Source organism: Scyliorhinus canicula, chromosome 3 (genome assembly GCF_902713615.1).
Source record: "Scyliorhinus canicula chromosome 3, sScyCan1.1, whole genome shotgun sequence".
Classification (NCBI taxonomy): domain Eukaryota; kingdom Metazoa; phylum Chordata; class Chondrichthyes; order Carcharhiniformes; family Scyliorhinidae; genus Scyliorhinus; species Scyliorhinus canicula.
This window is the reverse complement of record NC_052148.1, coordinates 241,094,301-241,117,070: the sequence shown is the minus strand read 5'-3', so window position 1 is coordinate 241,117,070 and position 22,770 is coordinate 241,094,301. Positions and strand designations below refer to the sequence as shown.

Below are 22,770 nucleotides of genomic sequence, written 5' to 3'. Positions count from 1 at the left end.
GAGCAAACATTTGTCAACTCACACTCTCTGTAATAGTAACAAATGGAAGCATTACGCTTCATAAATAAGTTTGTGTTTGTTACATGAATTAAGAATCAGGATGCTAAAAGCAGCTGTCATATTTGATGTTCTAAATTTTTCCTCTGCCTGTGCCTCCAAAAGCTCTGTCGATTAGAGATTGTAACTGAACCATCTGAAACACTTTGAACTTTATAACCGCACAATTATCAGGAGGAACTGAAGATACTTTAATGGGTCCAGGGAATAATAGCATCTCATTTCTTCACAGAAGGATCATATGGCCTGCTATTATTATTGCATCATGGCTACATTATTAGTCTCTTGGCAGGCTTGTGTGAGACTCTGTTGGCCATCTCAATAGACCTTGAAAGGATGTGTAAAGCTGCAGCATTTGGATTAGAGCAACATAGATATTAATTGCTTTTAAGCTGCTTTTGCCTTTATTGATAGACAAAGACGTTTAGAATGGGAACAAAACACAAAAAGGCAGAGTTTCCGAAAAAATGACAAGGTGTAATTTTCAGCATGAAAATCGGTGTGATTCCTGCCGGCCCCAGCGGTGCAATCTGGGCCACAATTTTCAGCCACTTAGAAGAATTTTCTTTTCGCCACTTGAAAAATGCCGCACCTGAGGCACAAAATGTCTGATTTGTCCGCCTCACTGGTCATCTGAGCACTTCAAGGAGCATTTAAACAATCCACAGAACTTGCCAGGAGGATGGCAGCGAGGGAACTAGCTCCTTGATTCACAGAGGGGCCCCTCACCCGTAAGCTGGACGCCATGGAGGAAAGGAGGGCTACAGTATACCCTCGGGCTGGCAGGAGACCCTCTCTAGCCAGATGACGAATCCCGTCTGGAAGATGGCCGCAGCACGGATCAATGCCAGCAGCCTGACCAAGAGGACGGGTGTGCAATGCAGAAAAAAGATGAATTACCTACTTCGGTCAGCCAGGGTAAGTGCTCCCTGCCTCCTCTCTGCACTCCACCCTTCCTTCAGCCCCCAGAGTGTCGCCTCGATCCCACATATTGCCACCTCGCAGGGCCCCAGCAACCACAAGCTTTCTCAAACCTCTTGGCATCCTGCTTCAGAATCCCTCCCTGCTTATGTGCAGTGCCCACACAAGCCAGGTGTCATTGAATATCTGACTCGCCAAGGAGCCAGCTCATACCATCCTCATTTGTGCTCCTGCAGGATATGTTTGCCCACAACCCACGGGAGCAGGATGAAGACGGGCGATAAGATGCTCGAGTTGAGGATCCTGACGCCGTACGAGGAGAGAACATGTAGCACACGGGGAGGAGCAGGAGCAGCCAAGCGCTGAGAGCGGGGTCACTCAAGGTCCCTGGCGCTGTGAGGCAGCAATGCTAACCACTGTGCCACCGTGCTGTCCAGAAGTGTGCGGTCCAAACTCTTGGCCAGGCCGTGTACTATCACCATGTCCCTTGCATTGCAGGAGCATCACCTGAAAAGCCAGGCCCATCCACCAGAAGTGTCCTAACACCCACCCTTGATACCTCAGGATATCTCAGAGGAAGACATGGATAAAGCATCACGGGCTATCACCTGCACCATCCACCATTGCATAGATACGCACCTCAGTCCCAAACCTAGCAGGCGGGCCTCTGGGTCACAATCACATGAGCACCACACTGCATCTGATGCACATCAGAAGGAGGTAGCAACGTCCCAGGTATCGGACAGTCAGAGGTCTGCTGGATCCCAGGACTCAGCTGTGCCCCAGGTCGGTACAATGCCTCTGGACCCATTCGTCCCTCAGCTGTGGAGATGAAAAGGCAGAGGCAGGAATACTAGAAGGGGGTTTCAGCGACATTCCTGCGACTGCAAGGCCGAATGAAGGAGTCCAAAAGCCTTCTATCACAGGAGATGTTACCAGCAATGCGTGGCATGCAGGCCAACACTGCACGAGTGCTGTCCGCAGTGGAAAACCTGTGTAAGAGGCCAGATCCATGATCTAAGAACTCTGAAGCATGGCTCAGTCACTGAAGGCCATGTTTGAGGGTTTAACTGTGTGGTTCAGACAATGTAGACCTCCAGGACAGGCAGCACTAGATGACGTTAAAACTTCTGGAACTCACATCAGCTGCCCCTCCATCTCATGGAGTTACCCACAAGCCTTTGAGCATCCGGAGGGAGGAGGATTTATTGGAGTCTTTCACCCAGGAGACCCTGGGGATGACCAGCCAATCTGAATCACCCTGCGACTGGCCCAACTCAGGCACAGTGTGCAGAACAGGCTGAGCAGCAACATCAGGGCCACTTGAAAGTAGGCCGGGGCCCTTCAGGTCCCAGCCATCCAGACACCTGTCAAGGGCATCTCAGGCAACAGGGCGTGGAAGGCAGCAGGCCACCCCCATCTCTATTCCGCATCCTGGGAACACACCCAGACATAGTGGGAGAGTACGGAAGTCAGTGGATATGAGGGGTATAACTCTCCGTTGCTTGGAGTCATACCTATCACAAAGGAAAATGGTTGTGGTTTTGGAGGCCAGTCATCTTACTCGGGGACATCACTGCAGGAGTCCCTCAGCGTAGTGTCCTAGGCCCAACCATCTTCAGCTGCTTCATCAATGACCTACCTTCCAACAGATGTGGGGATTTTTGCTGATGATTGAACAATGTTCAGCTCCATTTGTGACTCCTCAGACACTGAAGCAGTCCACATACAAATGCAGCAAGACCTGGACAAGAGTGGCACGGTAGCCCAGTGGTTAGCACTGTTGCTTCACTGCGCCAGGGTTCGATTCCTGGCTGGGTCACTGTCTGTGCAGAGTCGGCACATTCTCCCTGTGTCTGTGTGGGTTTCCACCGTGTGTTCCAGTTTCCTCCCACAAGTCTCGAAAGACATGCTTGTTAGGTGAATTGGATATTCACCCTCAGTGTACCCAAACAGACGCCCTAGTGTGGCCACTAGGAGATTTTCACAGGAACTTCATTGCAGTGTTAATATAAGCCTACTTGTGACATTAATAAAGGTTATTATTATTACAATATCCAGACTTGGGCTGACAAACAGCAAATAACATTCACACCACACAAGTCCCAGGCAATGATCATCTCCAATAAGGGAGAATCAAACCATCGTGCCTTGACATTTAATGGTATTACCAACACTGAATCCCCCACCATCAACATCCTGGGGGTTACCATTGACCAGAAACTGAACTGGACCAGCTATATAAATAATGTGCCTACAGGAGAGGGTCAGAGATTAGTAATCCTGCATTGAGTAACTCACCTCCTGACGCCCCAAAGCCTGTCTACCACCTACAAGGTACAAGTCAGGAGTGTGGAAGAGTGCAGCTCCAATAACACTCAAGAGGCTCAACACCATCCATGACTGTCCAAGCCCGCTTGATTGGCACCCCTTCCACAAACATTCACTCCCTTCACCACAGACGCACAGTCACAGTTGTCATGGGAGTGTACCTTTAAGAAATGTTTGTGTCTTATCAGATGGCTTGAGTGATGTCATTGTGTGGGTGGAGCTGGGCTGTGGCTCTGAGTTTTACTTTTGCCTTGTGTTTGAACTGGTTTTGTTCTGCATAGATTGAAAGAAGGTTTATTTCTCCATCTGCATTTTAAAAGCTGTTTCCCGACTGCTTGATAACTTAGAAATAAATAATTGTTTCCTGGATGAAATTCAAACCTGCTGTTTTGGGAAGGAAACAGGAGCATCCAAACCAGCTGTTGAGTGCTGTGTGCTGGGCCACACCTTTGGAATGGGTTTTCTGGTTTATGGGATCTTGTTATTAAATTGGAACAGCTAAAGGGGTAAATTTATTAAGGGTTGTACATACTGTGGCTTTGTGGGGTATGTATGTTGGTAGTTGATAAAAATACTTATTGTGAGTGTTTATAAAAATGTTAACTAAATTTGTAGAATAAACTCTGTTTTTAATTAAAAGTGTTTAAGGTCTTTGTTGAATAACACCTGAAAGGTAGGCCCTTGTGCTCATCGTAACCAAAATAAATAAGCAGCTTTACGTCAGGTGAACTCCATGATATACTTTGCAGTTTTCTAACCCCTGGCCCATAACACAGAATAGTGTACCATCTACAAGATGCACTGCAGGAACTCACCAAGGCTCCTCAGGCAGCACCTTCCAAACCCACCACCATTACCATCTAGAAGGTCAGTGGCAGCAGGTGACTGGGAACCCCACCACCTGGAAGTTCGTCTCCAAGTCACTCACCATCATGATTTGGAAAAATATAGCCATTCCTTCACTGTAACAAGGTCTTCCCTAACGGCACAGTGGGTGTACCTACACCACATGGACTGAAGCAGTTCAATAAGACAGCTCACCGCCACTTTCTCATGGGTTAATGTAAGCCTACTTGTGACCCCAATAAAGATTATTATTATGATAATCCCTCCAGTTCAAAGGGACAAAGGAATGTAGCGCAGAGCCTCACTCAGACATGGAAGGGAGTCAGCATGCTGGCAGAAGACAGATAGGAGTCAGACCTAAGCAGTAGATGAGGAGCATCACAGACCTTTCCTCACTCAGCACCTGCATTGACTGGGCACCAGGCACTAAAGGACACCCCAGTCCCAGCAACCTGATGATTAAGATCTTGGCAACTTTCACCCTCCTAGTCGCAGAGGGGTTGCAACATCGGGGGAGGGGGAGGGGGGAGGGGGGGGGGGGGGCGCTAGCAGACAAAAAGCTGGTCCTGCTCCATAAGGTGGGAGCCGATGAGGGCATGCATAGCCTTCCTGCCCATGCGCATCCTCACCCGCACCTGGCCTTCATCTTCCAGATCCTCAGTAGCGGACATGTGCCACTCCTTGAGGTCTTCCTCAGGAAGGTCATTGCCCCGCTGCACAGCAAGTTTATGTAGGGCACCACAACGTGGGAGACGCTCTGGGGCTGTACCAGAGGGCCCCACTGGCACTGTCTCGGCAGCAGAAACATATCTTTAAGAAGCCAATACACTGCTCTATCACAGACCAGGTGGCATTGTGAGCTTCGTTGTACCAGGCTTCTGCTGCCGTCTCACCTCCCTGACATCTGGCATCATCAGCCAAGAGCTCTGGGATATCCCTTGACCGTACAAGCCATCCCTTCAGAGTTGGGTGACCCTCGGAAATGCCAGGGATCTGCGTTTAGCCGAGGATGTAACTATCGTGCACGCTCGCTGGAAAATTGACACACCACGTGCATGAATCACATCGGGTGGTCACACACCTGCTGCACATTGAGGTATTGGGGTTCCCCCCTGTTTATGAAGGGCACTCCTTGGTGCATGGGGCATGATGGGCGACGTAAGTGCAGTTGATCGTCCCCCTGCACCTGTGGCACACCAGCTATGTTGCCAAAGCCTGTCTGGCGCATATGTGTGCCCAGTGTCTCTTCATCCCATGAAACCAAGTGTTGAGTCCTGCAACCTGAGTATTCATCCCATTCCTTGACTTTGAACTCTTTTGAAGCCTAAACAATTAAACTAAAGTAAACAAATTAAGGGACAAATTAAAAGGGACCGCTCCTTAAAGTGGCACTGCCCAAATAAAAACAAAGATCAACTGGAACTTAAAAACATCAAATTAAAAAGTGATTAATAGGGTCAATAAAGCATCCCAGACCCTGTTGTGCCCACCCTGTATAGAAGGCCATCATGCTGCCAGTGGACACCGCATGCTCCCTCGCCAGGCACACCCAGCTATGAATGAAGCCGCGGAAGGGGGTTGACAGTCAGGCTGGACAACCCCCTTGATTGCCCGCTGCCTGGTCCAGATACGGGCAGGTTTCTCCAGGCCCAGGAGAGGTTCATGGAGAAGTCCTTCTCCGTCCCTGCCCCTCTCCACATCAGCTATTTCTTGACTTTGAGACTGTGGGCAACTGACATTATTAAGGCTTAACTCTTGATGGGCAATTAGTTTAAACAGCCTGACTCTCAGGAATGTTAGAGAGCACAATGCCTTATGCTTCAGGGATAGGCAGGCTGCATCATTCTGAAATTTCATTGGTGTCATGCCTCGACACGTAAGACTCCTGGACAGCTACTCCAGAGTTTGTGCTCCCCCCATCCCTCACCATGTCGCCTTCCCTTTCGCCGTCTCATCAACCCAGCCCATGAAGTCGAGCTCCTTGACTCCCATCACACCCCCACACCTCAACCCATGTGGCCTGTGGCTGCAGCCGCCCCATACCCCCATGCTACAGACAGCAGACTAACACAGCCCTAACATAGATAGCAGATTCAGGACCACCCACATCAACAGTGACCCCCCATCCCAGGAACCACCAATCTCCCCCCAGAGCCCACCCCCCTCTCCAGAGCTGGCCAGTAGGCCCTGTCCCCTTGGACTCCCTGGTTCCCGGTGGAGGTACTGATGCTCAACTACTTCCTCCCTAGTGGAGATAATGGCACCTGATACCACTTTTTATGGAGCAGTAATAATTCACGCCGACATTAGGTCATGCCTGGTGGGTGGAAAGATTCGATGAGGACTGAATATGCAACGTTAACTACGCTACGTAAGCACGGTGGCACAGTGGTTAGCATTGCTGCCTACGGCGCTGAGGACCCGGGTTCGAATCCCGGCCCTGGGTCACTGTCCGTGTGGAGTTTGCACATTCTCCCCGTGTCTGCGTGGGTTTCGCCCCCACAACCCAAAGATGTGCAGGTTAGGTGAATTGGCCACGCTAAATTGCCCCTTAATTGGAAAAAATAATTGGGTACTCTAAATTTATAAAAAAAAACTACGCTACGTATATCAGAATGGATTCAAATTCATGCAAATCAGATTCGCGCCCTTCCTGGGCATGAACCTGATCGCATCACTGGGGAGGGTCTGGGAAGATCACGATCGGAATTCTCACCGGCGCAAATCCTGTTTTTGGCCTCTTGTGATATTTAGAGCCATTCAGGGATTTACGCTCATGGTTAACCTGGCCGCTAAATTCCACACATTGTATTTGAGCATGTGGATACATGAACAATCTAAATAGAGTAGCTGAAGAGAAATTGAGATGACTTGCTAAATGCATACATCAAATTTATATTTTATGCCATAGTATAACTCAATTTCCCTGCTGTCAAATTGATATTTTGCAGGGCAGGGCCTATCCTGCAACAACAGAATAATTGGATGCTTGATTAGTACACCAATTTTAATTTGTGATTTTATCAATCTGGCCGGGATTATACAGATTGGCATCTGCTAAAACACATTGTTATATCCTGTGGCAGCGGGCTGACAAGTCACACCATTCATGGTGGCAGACCTATTGTGAGTGCCAACACTTGCTATACACTTGGGCTATGCAGCAGTGATGGAGCCAGTGACGGGTTCAGGGTCATGACTCAATCATTTTGATCTCAGAGGACCACTTTCATTTCGCTCCAAGGAATGTCTGTCATCAGCTTTTGATCTGCAAGTCAGCAGGATTCCTGCTTTGGCCTTCAGATTAGGTAGGTTGCTGCCTCCCAGTTCCCAGCTCAGTCAACTTCATGCCAAGTCAGCAGAAGTGTGCCTCAACCTCTTCCCAATCAGTCAATTGTAGTTCCGCCACTGACACGTAGTGACATTCTTTATCTTGGGGGTGGAAGGAGGATGGATGGTGCTCAGTGCTGTGGATAGTACTTTCGCTCGGGATAAGGTTTTTCGGATGGTGTTGTTTTCTGTGCGGTTACTCGAACAATACTGGCTGCCCACAGCCATTTAATGCTCCAAGACTAGTTAATTGGCTAGAGACAGGGCTTCCATCCCTCACTCAGGAGGAAGACCCGCCTCAGAGAGTTGCTGGCCAATAGTCCTTGCAGTGCCTGAAACAGTAGTGGCCACAACTGGGACTACAAACAGTCTTCAGAAGCTAAGTACCGGGCCAGAATTTACGTTGCTCAGACGGGCATGCGTCCAAGCTGGAAACACGTTAAATTGCACGAGAAGATATTGGACGCTTTTCCTGACATTAACGCGCAATTGAATGATATTTCAGTCGGCGGGTGCATGTAGAAATCAGAAGCACACCCACTGACAATTAAGCATGCAATTAGGCCCATTAAGGAGTCGATTGAAAGCGATTTCACGTGGCTTGTCCACTTTTACTGGTGGCACGTGACCCAATTGGCCTAGTGGTCTTTATGGTTTAGCCACAACCTCGTTCCAGGGCAGTTTGAAATGTCAGGGCTGAACGAAAATTTAATAAGGTGTCTGGAAACTGAAGATTTCCGAGTTCTACTGTTAGGAATTTGAATGTGCTGCCAAGAAACAGTTTGCTGTTTTTTTTCATCACACTTAATTTGGAGAGGTGTACAGGTCCCTGAGACAGCTCTGCAGCAGCTGTCCGCCTTGAGGGTGCCCATTGGTAGCACCAGCCCGCACCCTCCCTTTTCTGGGCACCCACCCTAATCCTGCCCGCTTCGGCAGCGCTAAGCCTTTTTCAACTCTGGTTTTATGCTGGCTGCCTCTTAGTTGACCAGCGAGTGTGAAATCACGTTGCGGGACTGATCACAGCCGCAAGCATATTTTGTGTCTGGTTTTGGGCCTATCGAGTGTTTGTGCACCCAACAGGTGCAATTCTCAGGTCCTGGAGCCCCGACCAGGTAAGTGGAGGTGTCTCAGGACAAGGAGGGTAGGTAACGTTTGCGTAGGTAGGAAGAGGGGAAACGGGTTATTGATGAAGAGGCCAGGGTGGAAGGGTCAATCCCGAGATGGCTGGCCTTGTGGGGAGGCACTCGATGTTGAAACAGTTCATTGATGGAGGCACTCTTTCCTGCCCAAAACCTGAGCAAGGTGACTTTGGGGCTTCCCCCAACTCCAAGGGCCGGATCTTATGGTCCTGTCATCGTGGGGGAAGGGGCAGAAAATATGGTAAGCTGTTCAAAGCTCTTTGACTTTGGCAGGACCAGGAAATCCCACCAGCGGAAGGGGCTGTAAAATTCTATCCCAGAACTCCTCCTACCTGCCTTCAAATTGAGGCCAGGTGGGAAACGGTCCTTAACTACTCATTAATTGCAGACCTGTAGGCCTCCATCGGAGCAAGAACTGGTGGGCTGGGCTAAGCCTCGCCATACCACTGTAAATATGCGGACGAGTCAGGGCAAGTGGGAGGGCAGTGGGGAAGCCATCCAGCCTCCAAACCTTCCCCTGCCCAGGGAGAGTCCCTGCTTGTAAACTCGCCAGCGGGCATCATTAAAATTCTGCCCTTGGCTTTTTACCTACCAGGTTGCCTTCACCAGCACGTAAGAGCTATATGAATGAAAGGAAGTTTTAACTAATTTAAGAAATTGAGAGCAAGCAAATTGAGAGAACAGCTTTTTCTCAATTATAGGTCTGATCTTAATTAGTCTTTTCCTCTATTATAACTGTATGCGATGCGGCAGATTATCATTTCCTTTATGTTCCTAACACTGCTGAATTACAAAATACCTCACACTGGACATCATCCACTCATGGAATTCACAAACAGAACATTCATTTACCCTGAAAACACAGAATTACTGATTCCAGCATATTGTTAATAAATTAGTAACATTAGAGTTCATCTATTAAAATATTTCATATCAGTCTCACCTACTGTTGCTCTTGGCAATACAAAGAGATTACTCAATAAATAAACTGTCTAAATATTTCAGTATTGTTCAGTAATGCCAGCTATGCTCACACTAAAATGAGCGCAATGTGGGCACGGCTGGCTAGATCAGCATTTACTGCCCATTCCTTGAGAAGGACTAGCAACTGAGATATACAGCTGACAACAACAATGAAGGAACAGCTGAATATTTCCATATCAAACTAATGTTTGACTTGGAGAGGATCTTGGAGGTGGTGGTGTTCCTATGTTCATGTCCTTTTGAGTGCTAGAGGTCATGGGTTTTGAAAGTGCTGTTGAAGGGGCCTGGGTGAGTTGCTCACAGTATTACAGCTGTGGCAGTCATGGCAGTGTGTGTTTAAGGTGGTGGATGATGTGCCAATGAAGTGGGCTGCTTTGCCCTCTTTGTGTCGAACTTCATGGGTGTTATTGAAACTGTACTCATCCAGATAAATAGCGAGTATTACCTCAGCCCTGATTGTGCTTTGTAGCTGGTGGAAAGGCTGTGGGGAGTCAGGCGGTTTTCATTTTTGTGTATCTTCATACCCACACTGTTTCTTACCCTTTGAGGATTAGTGGGGGAAGTGGTGGAGCATTCCTGAGCTGGTCATCAACCTGTTGAACCGCATTATGAATGCTTCTTCCATGGCAAACAAGTGTTGGACTCAAACCCAGAGCTTTGGTCCAGCGGTATGTGTGCTATCGCTGCACCACAAGGCCTCCCCAGTGAGGAGATGAGTCTTCTGCTACAGAATTTCCAATCTAAACCTGCTCTTTTGGTCACAGTACTTATGAGGCTGGTCTAGTTAAGTTTCTGGTGAACGGCGGACCCGAGACATTGATGGTGGAGGATTCAATGATTCTAATGCCATTGAATATCAAGAGTTAGATTTTTGTTTGAAATGGTCATTGCAAAGCAGTTGTGTGGCACAAATATAAATTTTTGGTCATTTTGTAATTTTAGCATCCTTTTCAAATCCTAGTAAAAGCTGTTAAGTTTAGATAATCATTTCCATCTCCATAATTTAATAAAATACAAATGGCGCCATGCAATTACCAAAAACATTGGAGTCAACTGCAAAGATGCTAAATATAACTATGTTAAACTTGCTAGCTATTTTGGGCACTCTGTGTCTATTTAAAAGGAGTGTGCTGATAGGCCCCATTCATTAAGATTCTGTTCAATAATCATAGTTCAGAGAATTGTTCAAATCAGTCAGCTGATCAAAGATTAACGGTGGGGGCGGAATTGCAATCCAATCTATTGTTTGCTCTGTTCCCATTCTCTCTCGGTGCCTCAGAAAGATGTTTGGATCATCTTCTTCTTTAACTCATCTCACTTTCTCCAAATCAAAGGTGTAGCAATGGGTACCCGCATGGGTCCTAGCTACGCTCACCCTTTTATGGGATATGTGGAACATTACTTGTTCCAGGCGTACCCCGGTCCCCTCCCACAACTCCTTTACCGATGACTATTTTGGTGCTGCTTCATGCTCTCGTCTGGACATGAAAAGATTAATCAACTTCGCTTCCAGTTTCCACCCCTCCATCATTTTCACCTGGTCCACCCCAGACACTTCCCTTCCCTTCCTTGATCTTTCTGTCTCCCTTTCCGGCAATAGACTATCAACTAATATCCACTACAAGCCCACTGACTCCCACAGCTATCTGGACTACAGCTCTTTGCACCCTACACCCTGTAAGGACTCCATCCCTTTCTCTCAACTCCTTCCCCTCTGTTGCATTTGTTCTGACGATGCCACTGTCCAAAATGGCGCTTTGAAAATGTGTTCCTTCTTCCTCAACCAGGATTTGCCACCTACAGTTGTTGACAGCATCCTCAACAGTGTGCGGTCCATCCCCCACTTTCTCTGTCTGTTAGCTTTGACAAAGAGTCATCGGACTCGAAACGTTAACTCTTTTCTCTCCCTACAGATGCTGCCAGACCTGCTGAGATTTTCCAGCATTTTCTCTTTCGTTTCAGATTCCAGTATCTGCAGTAATTTTCTTTTATCCAATGTTTGGATCAGGGATTGAGTTTGAATCATTCCTGTGATGGGCAGACTTGACTCTATTACTGGATCCCGGAGAAATGAAAATGCTATTAAATTTGCTCAGGGGACCTTTCATGTAAGGCTCATAAGTGGTGGAGGTTGTTATTGGGAGCACTTAGGATAAATTTGTTACGGTTTTACTGTTGAACACTTATTGTGGGCTAATCACGTGAACACCAATTATGAGTAGTGGGTACTGTGTTGAAATTCTCGTAGAAATGGAAGTCCAACAATTAGATTACTGCAGTTAATTTACTTATTTCAGAAAAATACATGACAGCCATAGTGATGAGGACGTATAAAAATATGGTCATTGCATTAGAAAATAGTTCACTGTCCGCGAAATACTTTCTGAGCTATATGAGACATGGGGAAACATTTCTTCCAGTTTTTGTTCATGACAAGAATGAAATGAAAAATGAAAATCGCTTATTGTCACGAGTAGGCTTCAATGAAGTTACTGTGAAAAGCCCCTAGTCGCCACATTCCAGCTCCTGTCCAGGGAGGCTGGTATGGGAATTGAACCGTGCGACTGGCCTGCCTTGGTCTGCTTTAAAAGCCAGCGATTTAGCCCAGTGAGCTAAACCAGCCCCTAGTAGACAAAACCGAAATGGGAATCCTTTAACTGACATAAAACAAAACCCAATCCGTCACAGCAATACAGTCTGCAGACAGGTTGGGAGTACATTCCACCTGCCGGTCCCACCCGACTTTACCTGGACAATCTCATGAATACTTTGCTCCTATTTAAATCTATAAATTAGTGAGGCTACAGGAAGACACAATTGTTGGTGCAGGAAGCATTTACAATTTGGAAGCCTATAAAGAGACTCATAAGGATCTCAAGGCAACATTATAGCTAATACTGATGTTTTTTTTCAACCAGCTACTGATCAAACCCTGACAGGTTCAGCATACCAGTGACAGTAAGCTGAACCTTTCCTTACTCATGATTTGAAACTGCAACCAAGGGAATACACAGGAACTATTTCACAGAATTGCATTATACAGAAAAGGTTATCTGTCATCACTGAGGTTGAAGTGAGATGTTTTATCTACCGACATGTTTGCATGTAAATAACTGGTTTTATCTGCTGACATGTTTGCATGCACTGCATCATTGAGTTGCTTACTGGCAGAAATACCATCTTGTCCAGGCCAGCCCGAGGACACTCCAGTGTCCTGTCTAATCCCACCTTCCTGCACCTGGTCCATAGCCCTGTACCGTAAAGCACTTAAGGTGCACATCCAGGTTAGCCTTCACACAACCTGGTTGTTGCTAGTGTTGCTCGTTCTGGGTGAGTGTGCTTTACACTCAATTGGCTCTGTTTTATTCCTAAGCTCTAGAGTCGCCAGGTATCCTTATGATACCGCCACGAGGTTCAAGTTCAAGTTCAGATCAATGACTCAATACACCAGTTAGTAAGTTCAAACAAGACACGTTTATTATTACACAGTTATTCGCTACTCATGCATATAATACTAAGACTAAACTGTTCCTACCACTACTAGGCCAATACTTACCTGAAATAAGGGAACTGCCGGATCAGGGAACAATGGCTTCTTGCTTTGTCCTGGATCCGCAGGCTTCCAGTTGGTGTGGACTAAAGGGGTCAGGAGTGTCTACTCTTGTAGCGTGCATTGTATGACACTTACTTGTCGGTGTAGCAATTGACCAGGCCTCTCCTTCTCGCGTCCAAGTTCCTGGAGAGCTGCTGCAAAGGTGTTCTGCTGGGAGGGCCGGCTAAGAGACTAGGGCTGACTAAGAGAGAGAGCTGGGGTCGGGGTCTCTGTCTTATACTGTTTTGGGTTTCGCGCCCATCTGGGTGGACCCTCTATAAACTTGCAATCGATTGGGTCTCTTCCCAATCGATTGATTTGAATTTCCCCAATAACGGGGCTGTTCCTCGATAACTGGGCGGTTCTTGGGGCTGTTTGTATCTTATTGTCCGGGACTCCTGCTGGCGCCGAAGAGTCTAGCTTGGCCTTTGTTATTCTTAATTGTGTCCATTGTGCCCGGGAATCACCGGGAATCGCTCAATTAATATGCGTAGCTTGTTCGTTTCTATGCTGTCTGGTTTCTTCACAGACAGAATCCACAGAGAGGTTCTGCAACCTGCTTGCCTCTCTGACATTGTCTAATTTTCCCTGCATGCAATTCAATGTTCCATTTTATGTCGGGAAGTGGCCAGCTTTGTGGCTACACTAGTCACCTGCCACTGCCAGAAACAGTGGACGGAATTCTCCTATGGCCCCAATGGAGAGTCCAATGGTGGATGGGGTGGAGAATTTGGTGGGAGTGAAAAAAATCAGTCTCACATCAGCATGGATTTCCCAACAGTATCTTCCGCTGATGCCCGCCATGGCCGATCGGGAAACCCGCTGGAGGTTGGTGTGAAACTGGCCCTTTGGTGGGATGCAGATGAAGGCCTGACTGGAATCTTCCACCCATCCCCGACTGTTGCAAAGCCAGCGAGAAAACAAGCTGGTGCTAAACACGTCTAAAACAATGTGGTGTGCAGAAGTCAGGATTCAGCTGAACAATGCCTGGGTCTGCCTCCGTGTGCCGCAAGCAATCCTGAACCCTGGTGCACCACAGTAGTATGTAGCGAGAGCATTTACAGGTGGATATTCCAGATTTATTGTTATTGAGGAGATCCATCTTCCAGCCCCAGCGCGTTCCCGAAGATCCATTTTCTTTTTCAGGAGATTTTTCTTCTTTCTTCAATAGTGGGTCAGAGTTGCTGTGCGTCTTTTCAATATGGTGCCTGGACAGGACAGCGGGCTATGAGCCGTCAAGTTTGTCCTGCCACGGAATATAGCACAAAACTCCCAGCTGCATAAGGTCGGGGCCAAAATATATTGGGTGGTTTCCGGCAGGCCTCCACAAATGTTTGATATTTCATTTTAAAGTTTTGTTTCACTTCTTATTCAAGTGTATTTGAGTGAGTAATTAGCGATAAAGTCGTATTTTTGACACCTCCAACCAACCGGACTACCGACTCTTGTTAGAATGTAAAATAAGAGTCCCAACAGTGACCCAGACAGCTAAACCTAATTTTCATGACGCCTATTGTCCTCTCAATTATAGCAGTCTTGCAGGCATGACTCCAGTTTTACTTCTCCTCCACGAGGTCCGTGTATGTCTGATCGGTGTCATTTTGAGAGGATGTCCTTTGTCCCCCAGCAACCAGCCAGCCTGGCCAGATCCAATGATCAAACCCTGGCCCACTGCAACTGCTCCGTGCTGTACTCACCTGCTGCTCTGAGCTCCACATGCTGAACTATATATAGGCTGGAATTTTTCAGCCCTTCCAGCTGGCGAGATCTTCCGGTCCCACCAAAAACGACCCCCTCTCCCACCACTACCACCATGGGTTCCTCAGCAGTGAGGCCAGCAATATAACACAGATGGCCATTGACTCCAGCTGGACTTGAAGATCCTGCCGGCAGCCAATCAAGATCCGCCTCCATCATCAGGAACCCTACTGTGAGGAGTGGGGTCTGAAAATCCCGGCCATAGAGTTCAAACTTACCTGGCAACTGATTGCGTGTGGGTCATCCAACGACAGGCTGGGTCCTCCCTGCATTGACTACTGATAGGCTTACCAGTAGTGGTTAGGCCCACAACATTTTTCAAAAAGCTGTCCATGAAGTCTTCAGTGGCTGAATCCAATGGTGAGCCAGATAAACGTTTCTTGGGGGCCACATCTGGCCCATGGGCAAGAGGTTGGAAGAGCTTACCTTAGATACGCTTCTCGCAGAGATCTGGAAGGATCTGCAGGCAAACATTTTGAAGTGAGGATGGTCAGTTTGACAGTAACCTTTATGTGTGCCCCCTGCGTCCGGTAGGGTGTGTGACGTTTTCTGGAAGGCTGTAGAGGTCAGATATGAAAATCTGAGCCTCTGGAACCACCACTGTTGCAACACGTCAAGGAAGCTTAGCCCACTGCCTATAAAACCTATTTCAGGGGTATGGCTCCTGAAAACTGCACCTCCCTGTCACACCCTTCTGTTGGCCTGTCAACCATAGATGCTTGTCATATTGCTGCTCATCTAAGATCCAGTCCAACCTGCTTTGTTTCTGAAAACCTCCAATAGATAAAAAAATATATAAACTCTGAGCAAAGAACTGTGGGCAAGCACTTTCCCACTGGTCGGGACAAAAGCAGCTGTGATCACAGAGTATTTATTGAAATGCCTGCATGACTTTAATGAAACTTGAGTTGCTGTTGTGTTCTTGCATTGGTTTCAATGGTGAGTTTTAGGAAGCCGGGGAAACCTGTAAATGTGCAGTTGAGTTTGAAACTGGGTTGAACTTATTTTACAATTGGATGATTATCACATTTAAATGGCAATCCAGCTCTACCAAAGGGGTTATATACAACAAGCCCAGACTTGAAGGCTAAAGGTGGTAGGTTGGAACTAGTTTGGTGTAACTCTTACATTAATATTGCAGTAATGCTGTGAAAGATTTTTCTGGATGCGCATCGTCGGAGTAATTTAGACAGGAACAATTGAGTTTACATAGAAAATGAGCATATTAACAATTCCTACGATGTGAAAAATAGATACATTGGGAAATGATTGTCAACAGATAAGGATAGATTTGCAACCTAGGAGTTGACAGTAACAACCTGTTATAGAAACAATCTTATTTTTATGAAAAAAATGCGAATTATTTTATGCGGTAGGTACTGCCTCCTCAAATTCTATAACATTACGTACAATTTATAGCACAGTAATAGACCATTTAGTTCAACTGGTCTGTACGCTTCCTATGAATCTCACAATGTGCTTTATCTAACCTTATCTGCTTATTCCTCCAAGCAATGCTTACTTGGCAAGAAAGCATCTGGTGTGACGATACAGTTCACTCGCTGTGCCGACATGACACTTTTGCAGTCATGTTGTAGTCTGGAACTATGGACAGTGACGGTAGAGGCTCCAGCTTTCTTTCCAGCACATGGCTGATCAGGAATCTCTCCCACTCTTACCATCATTGGTGTGTTGGAAGGATTTGAAGGTTGATACCCCATCTGTTTGCGTGCATTATCAACACACCTTGCTTAGTCATCAAGTCTTGGATGAGTATTGAACTCAGTGCCTCTGGCTCAGAGGCAGCAACATGACTCACTGTGCCACAAGACCTCTGGCAAGTGTATACTTGAACAAAAATTGACAATTTAATCTCCCCATAAACAAAGTGCAAAAAATTGATGCATGTTCAACATATTCAATTTGACTTGTAGAAAGAATTGATGCCAATCTTTGTGAGAAGTGCTGAAACTTTTTTTAAAATATGAAGTATGCAACCTTTTTGTTTTCTTTATGATTTCCGTTTCTTGCAGTCTCCCCCTGGGGTTTTCCAAACTGTTTCCATTAAGAAACAAACGACACAACAGATTCAAATGAACGTTCAAACTAACAATCTTCATTGCAGTTATTATAACCTGATATTTTCCAGTAGCTGCAGTTATTGCATTTGAAAGCTATTAAATCTTGGTGTCTAAGTCCCATGAGTTGACTTATTAGTGGTATGTACAATACTAGATGTTTTGGAATTGATTTCTTTAGAGGACCAGACTTATCTAAGAAAACTATGTAACACAATACTGCTGTTACTGTACCTGCAAATAGAATGTTCCTTTAGCTTGTGCGTACATCATTAAAAAACTGTAGTCCAAATTTTGCTTTGTTCTCCACCTGAAAGCAGAAATGTTCATATATATTCACTGAAATTGTCAGCACATTATGTTCACTAATGGTTTGATTCAAGGGCATGAAAACAGATTCAGGTAATTTATATGCCATCATCATTTTGGTTTAGCGGTAGGCATTGATTTCTGGTTAATTGGAGTGTTATGTGTGCATGTACTTATACAGCTTGTTACTTCTCAAGCATCATCAAAATCAGGTGAAATGCTTTCATGGTGCTGAAGAATATTATGTTGTGAGTGCACACGGGGGTCCTGCAAGATTTAGCTTTGTTTCAATCTTTATTTGCAAAAAGTTCCAAAACTCAATCCAAGTCAGTTTAACAATTTTTTCCAGACAATAATTTAACGAGGTACCATAGTGCCACAAATCATTAACCCTGCCAGTGCATTGCTTGCAGTAGCATTATAGAGGGGACATGAGCTAAGTTAGGCCTGGTATGCTTCAGTAGTTTCCACAAAGCTTTGTAAGGGATGGGACCACTATCCACCACAAACAAAACCCAACAGCGCAAGAGAGAATTTGAACAGAATTGGTCAGTATCAGCCTACAACTTCTCAAATCGCCTATCTAGCAGACTTTTGGTAATCCGGTACATGGAGTGAAACTAGGCATAACAAGCATCTGAAATGTCAAATGGGGTCCACTTAAGAGGTCAGGCCTTTACAAAGGAGGCTGATTAAACTGTTATTGTTATCCCTCACATGACCTTTCCACAATGGCTAGCAGCTAAGATGTGTCCCTTATGCCACACATAACTGTCCTTATTGAAGGCATGGTATTAACTCCGGCAACATCAGCAGTAAAGACCATTGGTGGGAAGTTTCCGGCATTTATGTGTGAATTGTGAGCTACCATGTAAGTGAAACGGTGAAATAACTAGTCATGGTCTACATTATCTAGAATCCTAAACACAGCAATCATCTCTCAACTTTCTCTTTTTCAGTGACAACATGCCTAACTTACATAATTGCTCTTCATTATTCAGTCTCTCTATCCTTGCTCTATTTCCTTTCAATAGCTGTGATATCTGTTTTGTACTTAAGTGACTAGAACTGTACACAGTATACTTGGTGTGGTCACATCAATGATCTATAAAGTGTCAGGATTACCTGTGGGCAGCACGGTAACACATTGGTTAGCACTGCTGCCTCACAGTGCAAGGGACCCAGATTCAATTCTGGCCTTGGGCGACTGTGTGAAATTTGTATATTCTCCCCGTGTCTGAATGGGTTTCCTCTGGGTGCTCCGGTTTCGTCCCACAATCCGAAGATGTGCGGGTTATGTGGATTGACCATGCTAAATTGCCCTTAGTGTCCAAAGATCTGCAGGTTAGATTGGGTTACAGGTTGGGTGGGGAAGTGGTCATAGGTAGGGTGCTCTTTCAGATGGTCAGTACAGACTCGATGGGCGAATGGCCTCCTTCAGCACTGTAGGAATTATATGGTAATTCCTCACTGTTTCAGTTTAATATTAATCTTTTAATATATTATGTTTCACTGATTTGCATTGAGCTTTGTTTCAATTGTTTCAGTTTCCCTCAGAACTCTTCAATTTTCTATGCACTATTTTGTCCATGTGAAGCATTTTGAGTTACTCTACATTGAATTTCATCTGCAACCTGGTTGTTTTTGTTTCAGGTTCCAGCATCCGCAGTAATTTGCTTTTATCTTGGAGTCTACCAGCTTCATTAATTGGCATTGGCCGGAATTCGCCAGCCGTTCGCTGGTGGCGGGTTCTCTGGTCCTGGAGTGGTGAGTTTAGAAATACAGTTAGCTGTGCTGATACCGGATCAAATGGCCATCCGGCTTGCCGAGGAGATCCCAGCTGTACACTGTTTAGCACTAGCCCCCATAAACGAGGACCAAACAGAAGGGCACTTGTGGGGGGAGGGGGCATCAGAGGTCCCTGGGTATTCGGCCTCCGGGCAGGGTAGCACCCTGGCACTTCTGGTGCCACCTCGACACTGTTCAGCCTGGTACCCTGGCAGTGCCATCTAGCACCCTGACAGTGCCACCCAGGCGGCAGCCCGGCACTGCCAGGGTGCCCAGATAGGGGCAATGCCAGGCTTGCAGTGCCAAGGTACCAGGCTGGCATTTTCTCTGCGCCGGGGATCGGGCTCGGGAAGGCCCTGCCTTCGTGAGGTGGGGTGTGGGGGCGGCACCCAAGGATCCCTTGTCGGTGAATTGGGCCATTGGGAAAGTCTGGGGTTCAAGTGATGAAATTGCGGCGCCTTTGAAAAATGGCATCCTGATCTCATCCTGCACTGAGCAGCTCTGCTCGTTGGAGACCTTCACTGCAGGAAATTACGCTAAGTGCGGCCTTGGGGGGGAAGGGTGTGGGGGAGATGTTCCCCACAGGGGGGCCGATATAGCAACAGAGTGCCATGAGATAGCGGGTTGCCGGGAACAACCCTGCTAATTCCGCCCAGAACGGACTCTGATTTTTTGGGTCAGATCGAGCCCTTGCTTTTACTTCAAAGAGAGAATAGTATGTTTGGAAACATTCCACTGTCTCAGCTGGAAAATCGCACTCAAATCTGAGAATGGGGCCACACAAAACTGTAAGTTGGATTCTTTGATCCACTCTCCAATGTGAGTACATGCTTGTAGAGGTCTCTGCAGAGAAACTGACCAGGTGACCATATCCTCACGCAAACCAGTTTTGTGTGAATGCAAATTCTTTTTTGCTTGAATGGTATCAAGGATAAAAGTAAAATCTGACAGAAGCATACAATGTGACCGGTGAATAATGAAAGAAGATAACGAACTGGAAAAGAAAATTCTGCTGCATGGATGCTCTCTACATTTGATTGCAAATGAGTTGATCACTGAGTTAATGAGTTAATGATGAGGTCAACTGATTTATGCCATTTACTGGCAGTCCTGGTGGGAGTGCTGGAAGAGGTGTGCCATAATATGGATATTATTGCACAATTAAGGATTGCTTATAGCCTATGGAGCACCAGCGCTTGTCATGACAAAGGGAGGGGAACAACAATGGTGATGGAGTATTTAGACTTTTTGAGGCTAAAGTGCAGGTTGAGGTAAAATGGAGATGTGTAGATATTTATCTTCCATTGAACCTTTACCTTAGCACCCAATGGTTTGATGGGGAGGCTCTCCAATTATTTTGTGCAGGGGCTTTCATTGCCCTTCATGTGAGCTCACTACAGCGGCCTGTGCTGGGTCCATTCAACATTCCAGAGGCCTCAGGCCACTAGGCCGACTATCATATCTCTGGTCCCAGAGACCAAATTAATTTTTTTAAACTGCGGACATTGATTTATGTCACTGCAGTCATGGCAGATGTAAAACAAGTTGACTAGACATTCATTACAATGCTTAAAAAGCTAGTCAAGGGTGAATTTTGGAACTTCCAATTGGAATAAATCAACTTCTCTCGACACTCAGATTACCAATTTAATAACAGTCCTACCGTCCTGTTGAATTTTGCAGCCTTTACGGAGGATAAATAATGAAGTAAGACATCGCTCATTTTCTATAATTACAGTTTCATCATAACTAAAGTCACAGAGCTCAAAAACAGGAGCTTTCATTAACATATAATTTATAGAACCCTCTTGACTTGGAGAGAGATTCATAATACATTCTCCAGTCTACAGAGCGAACTGCAATAAGAACCAAGTTATTTTTAATTATTAATCATTGATTGCTATTAGGCCATTTCAGAAATTACTTAAGTCACATTTTGAAAAGCAATTTTCCAAAGGAAAATCACACATCAGGGCAAACCCCTGAGAGGTCATTCCTTCACAGGTAAAGAGGCAATCAACGTAGTTGCTTTGACAAGCGGTTTCTCTTTAGCTTGTGCATCAATGGATAAATAATCTGAAATTAATTGTCTAACTTTAAAACAAATGCTGGATTCAATTTACGGTAATTTTGTTGAGTCATCTACTTGAGTATTCTCCTGATCTTATGATCCAACATCGGCAGAGGATTAGCAAATTTCTTGGAGAAACAACTGTTTTGATCCTTTTCTGCCATGTCTTCGAGAGCTGTGTACCAGGACAATCCCTGAGGGATTTCTGGGCACTGTGTGAGCATCAAACAGTTCTGGCTAGGTTGCAAAATGCACACTGTTGCAACATCTGGGGATGAGAAAAAAATAAAGTTTCAGCTGGGTTTATTAATGAAAATAAACAGCTATTACCCAATGTTAATAGTCATGGGCATGAATTTGGATTTGTTTATTGTCATGAGTACCGAGGTACAGTGAAAAGTATTTTTCTGCGTGTAGCTCAAACAGATCATTTAGTAAATGAAAATAAAATATGTCATAGGGCAACACAAGGTACACAATGTAAATACATAGACACATACATAAAATACATGAAGCATACAAGAGTATAGTATTAATCAGATCAGTCCATAAGAGGGTGGTTTAGGAGTCTGGTAACAGTGGGGAAGAAGCTGTTTTTGAATCTATTTGTCTGTGTTCTCAGACATTTATATCTCCTTCCCAATGAAGGAAGTTGGAAGAGTGAGTAAGCCAGTTGGGAGGGGTCTTTGATTATGTTGCCCACTTTCCCAAGGCAGCGGGAGGTGTAGATAGTCAATGGATGGGAGACGGGTTTGTGTGATGGACTGGGCAGTGTTCACGACTCTCTGAAGTTTCTTGTGCTCTTGCACCGAGCAGTTGCCATACCAGGCTGTGATGCAGCCAGATAGGATGCTTTCTATGGTGCACCTGTAAAAGTTCGTAAGAGTCAATGTGGACATGCCGGCTTTCCTTAGTTTCCTGAGGTAGTATAGGTGCTGTTGTGCTTTCTTGGTCATAGCGTCGACGTGAGACGACCAGGACAGATTGGTTCTGATGTGTACACCTAGGAATTAGAAGCTATCAACCATCTCCACCTCGGCCCCGTTGATTAGACAGCGGTGTGCACAGTACTTTGCTTCCTGAAGTCAATGACCAGCTCTTTAGTTTTGCTGGCATTGAGGGAGATATTGTTATTGTTACACCACTCCATTAGGTTCTCTATCTCCCTCCTGCATTTTGACTCATCGTTATTTACGGGGCTTTACGGGGTCCTGGTATTGAGGACTATTGTGGAGGAGGTGTTATTTATTCTTACTGATTGTGGTCTGTGGGTTCGAAAGTCAAGGAACCAGTTGCAGAGTGAGGAGCCAAGTCCTAGGTTTTGGAGCTTTGATATGAGCTTGGTTGGGATTATGGTGTTGAAGGCGGAGCTGAAGTCAATAAATAAGTGTAGGAGTCATTGTTGTCAAGATGTTCCAAGGATAAGTGTAGGGCCACGGAGATGGCGTCTACTATGGATCGGTTGCGGCGGAATGCGAATTGCGGATCCAGTCATCCATGGAGTATGGAATTGATGTGCCTCATGAAGCACTTCATTATGATCGATGTCGGGGCTACCGGATGGTA

The 22,770-nt window shown here is 45.9% G+C and overlaps 1 protein-coding gene across 1 annotated transcript in view; it reads right to left on the bottom strand.

The window, feature by feature from the left end:
• The window catches only part of LOC119963399 (alpha-1,3-mannosyl-glycoprotein 4-beta-N-acetylglucosaminyltransferase B-like), a 300,546-nt gene that overhangs the window by 77,270 nt on the left and 200,506 nt on the right, over window positions 1-22,770 (bottom strand). The window contains exon 7 of the mRNA XM_038792464.1: window positions 17,271-17,346. Coding sequence (XP_038648392.1) covers window positions 17,271-17,346 — 76 coding nt within the window. The remainder of the gene's footprint in view (window positions 1-17,270; window positions 17,347-22,770) is intronic.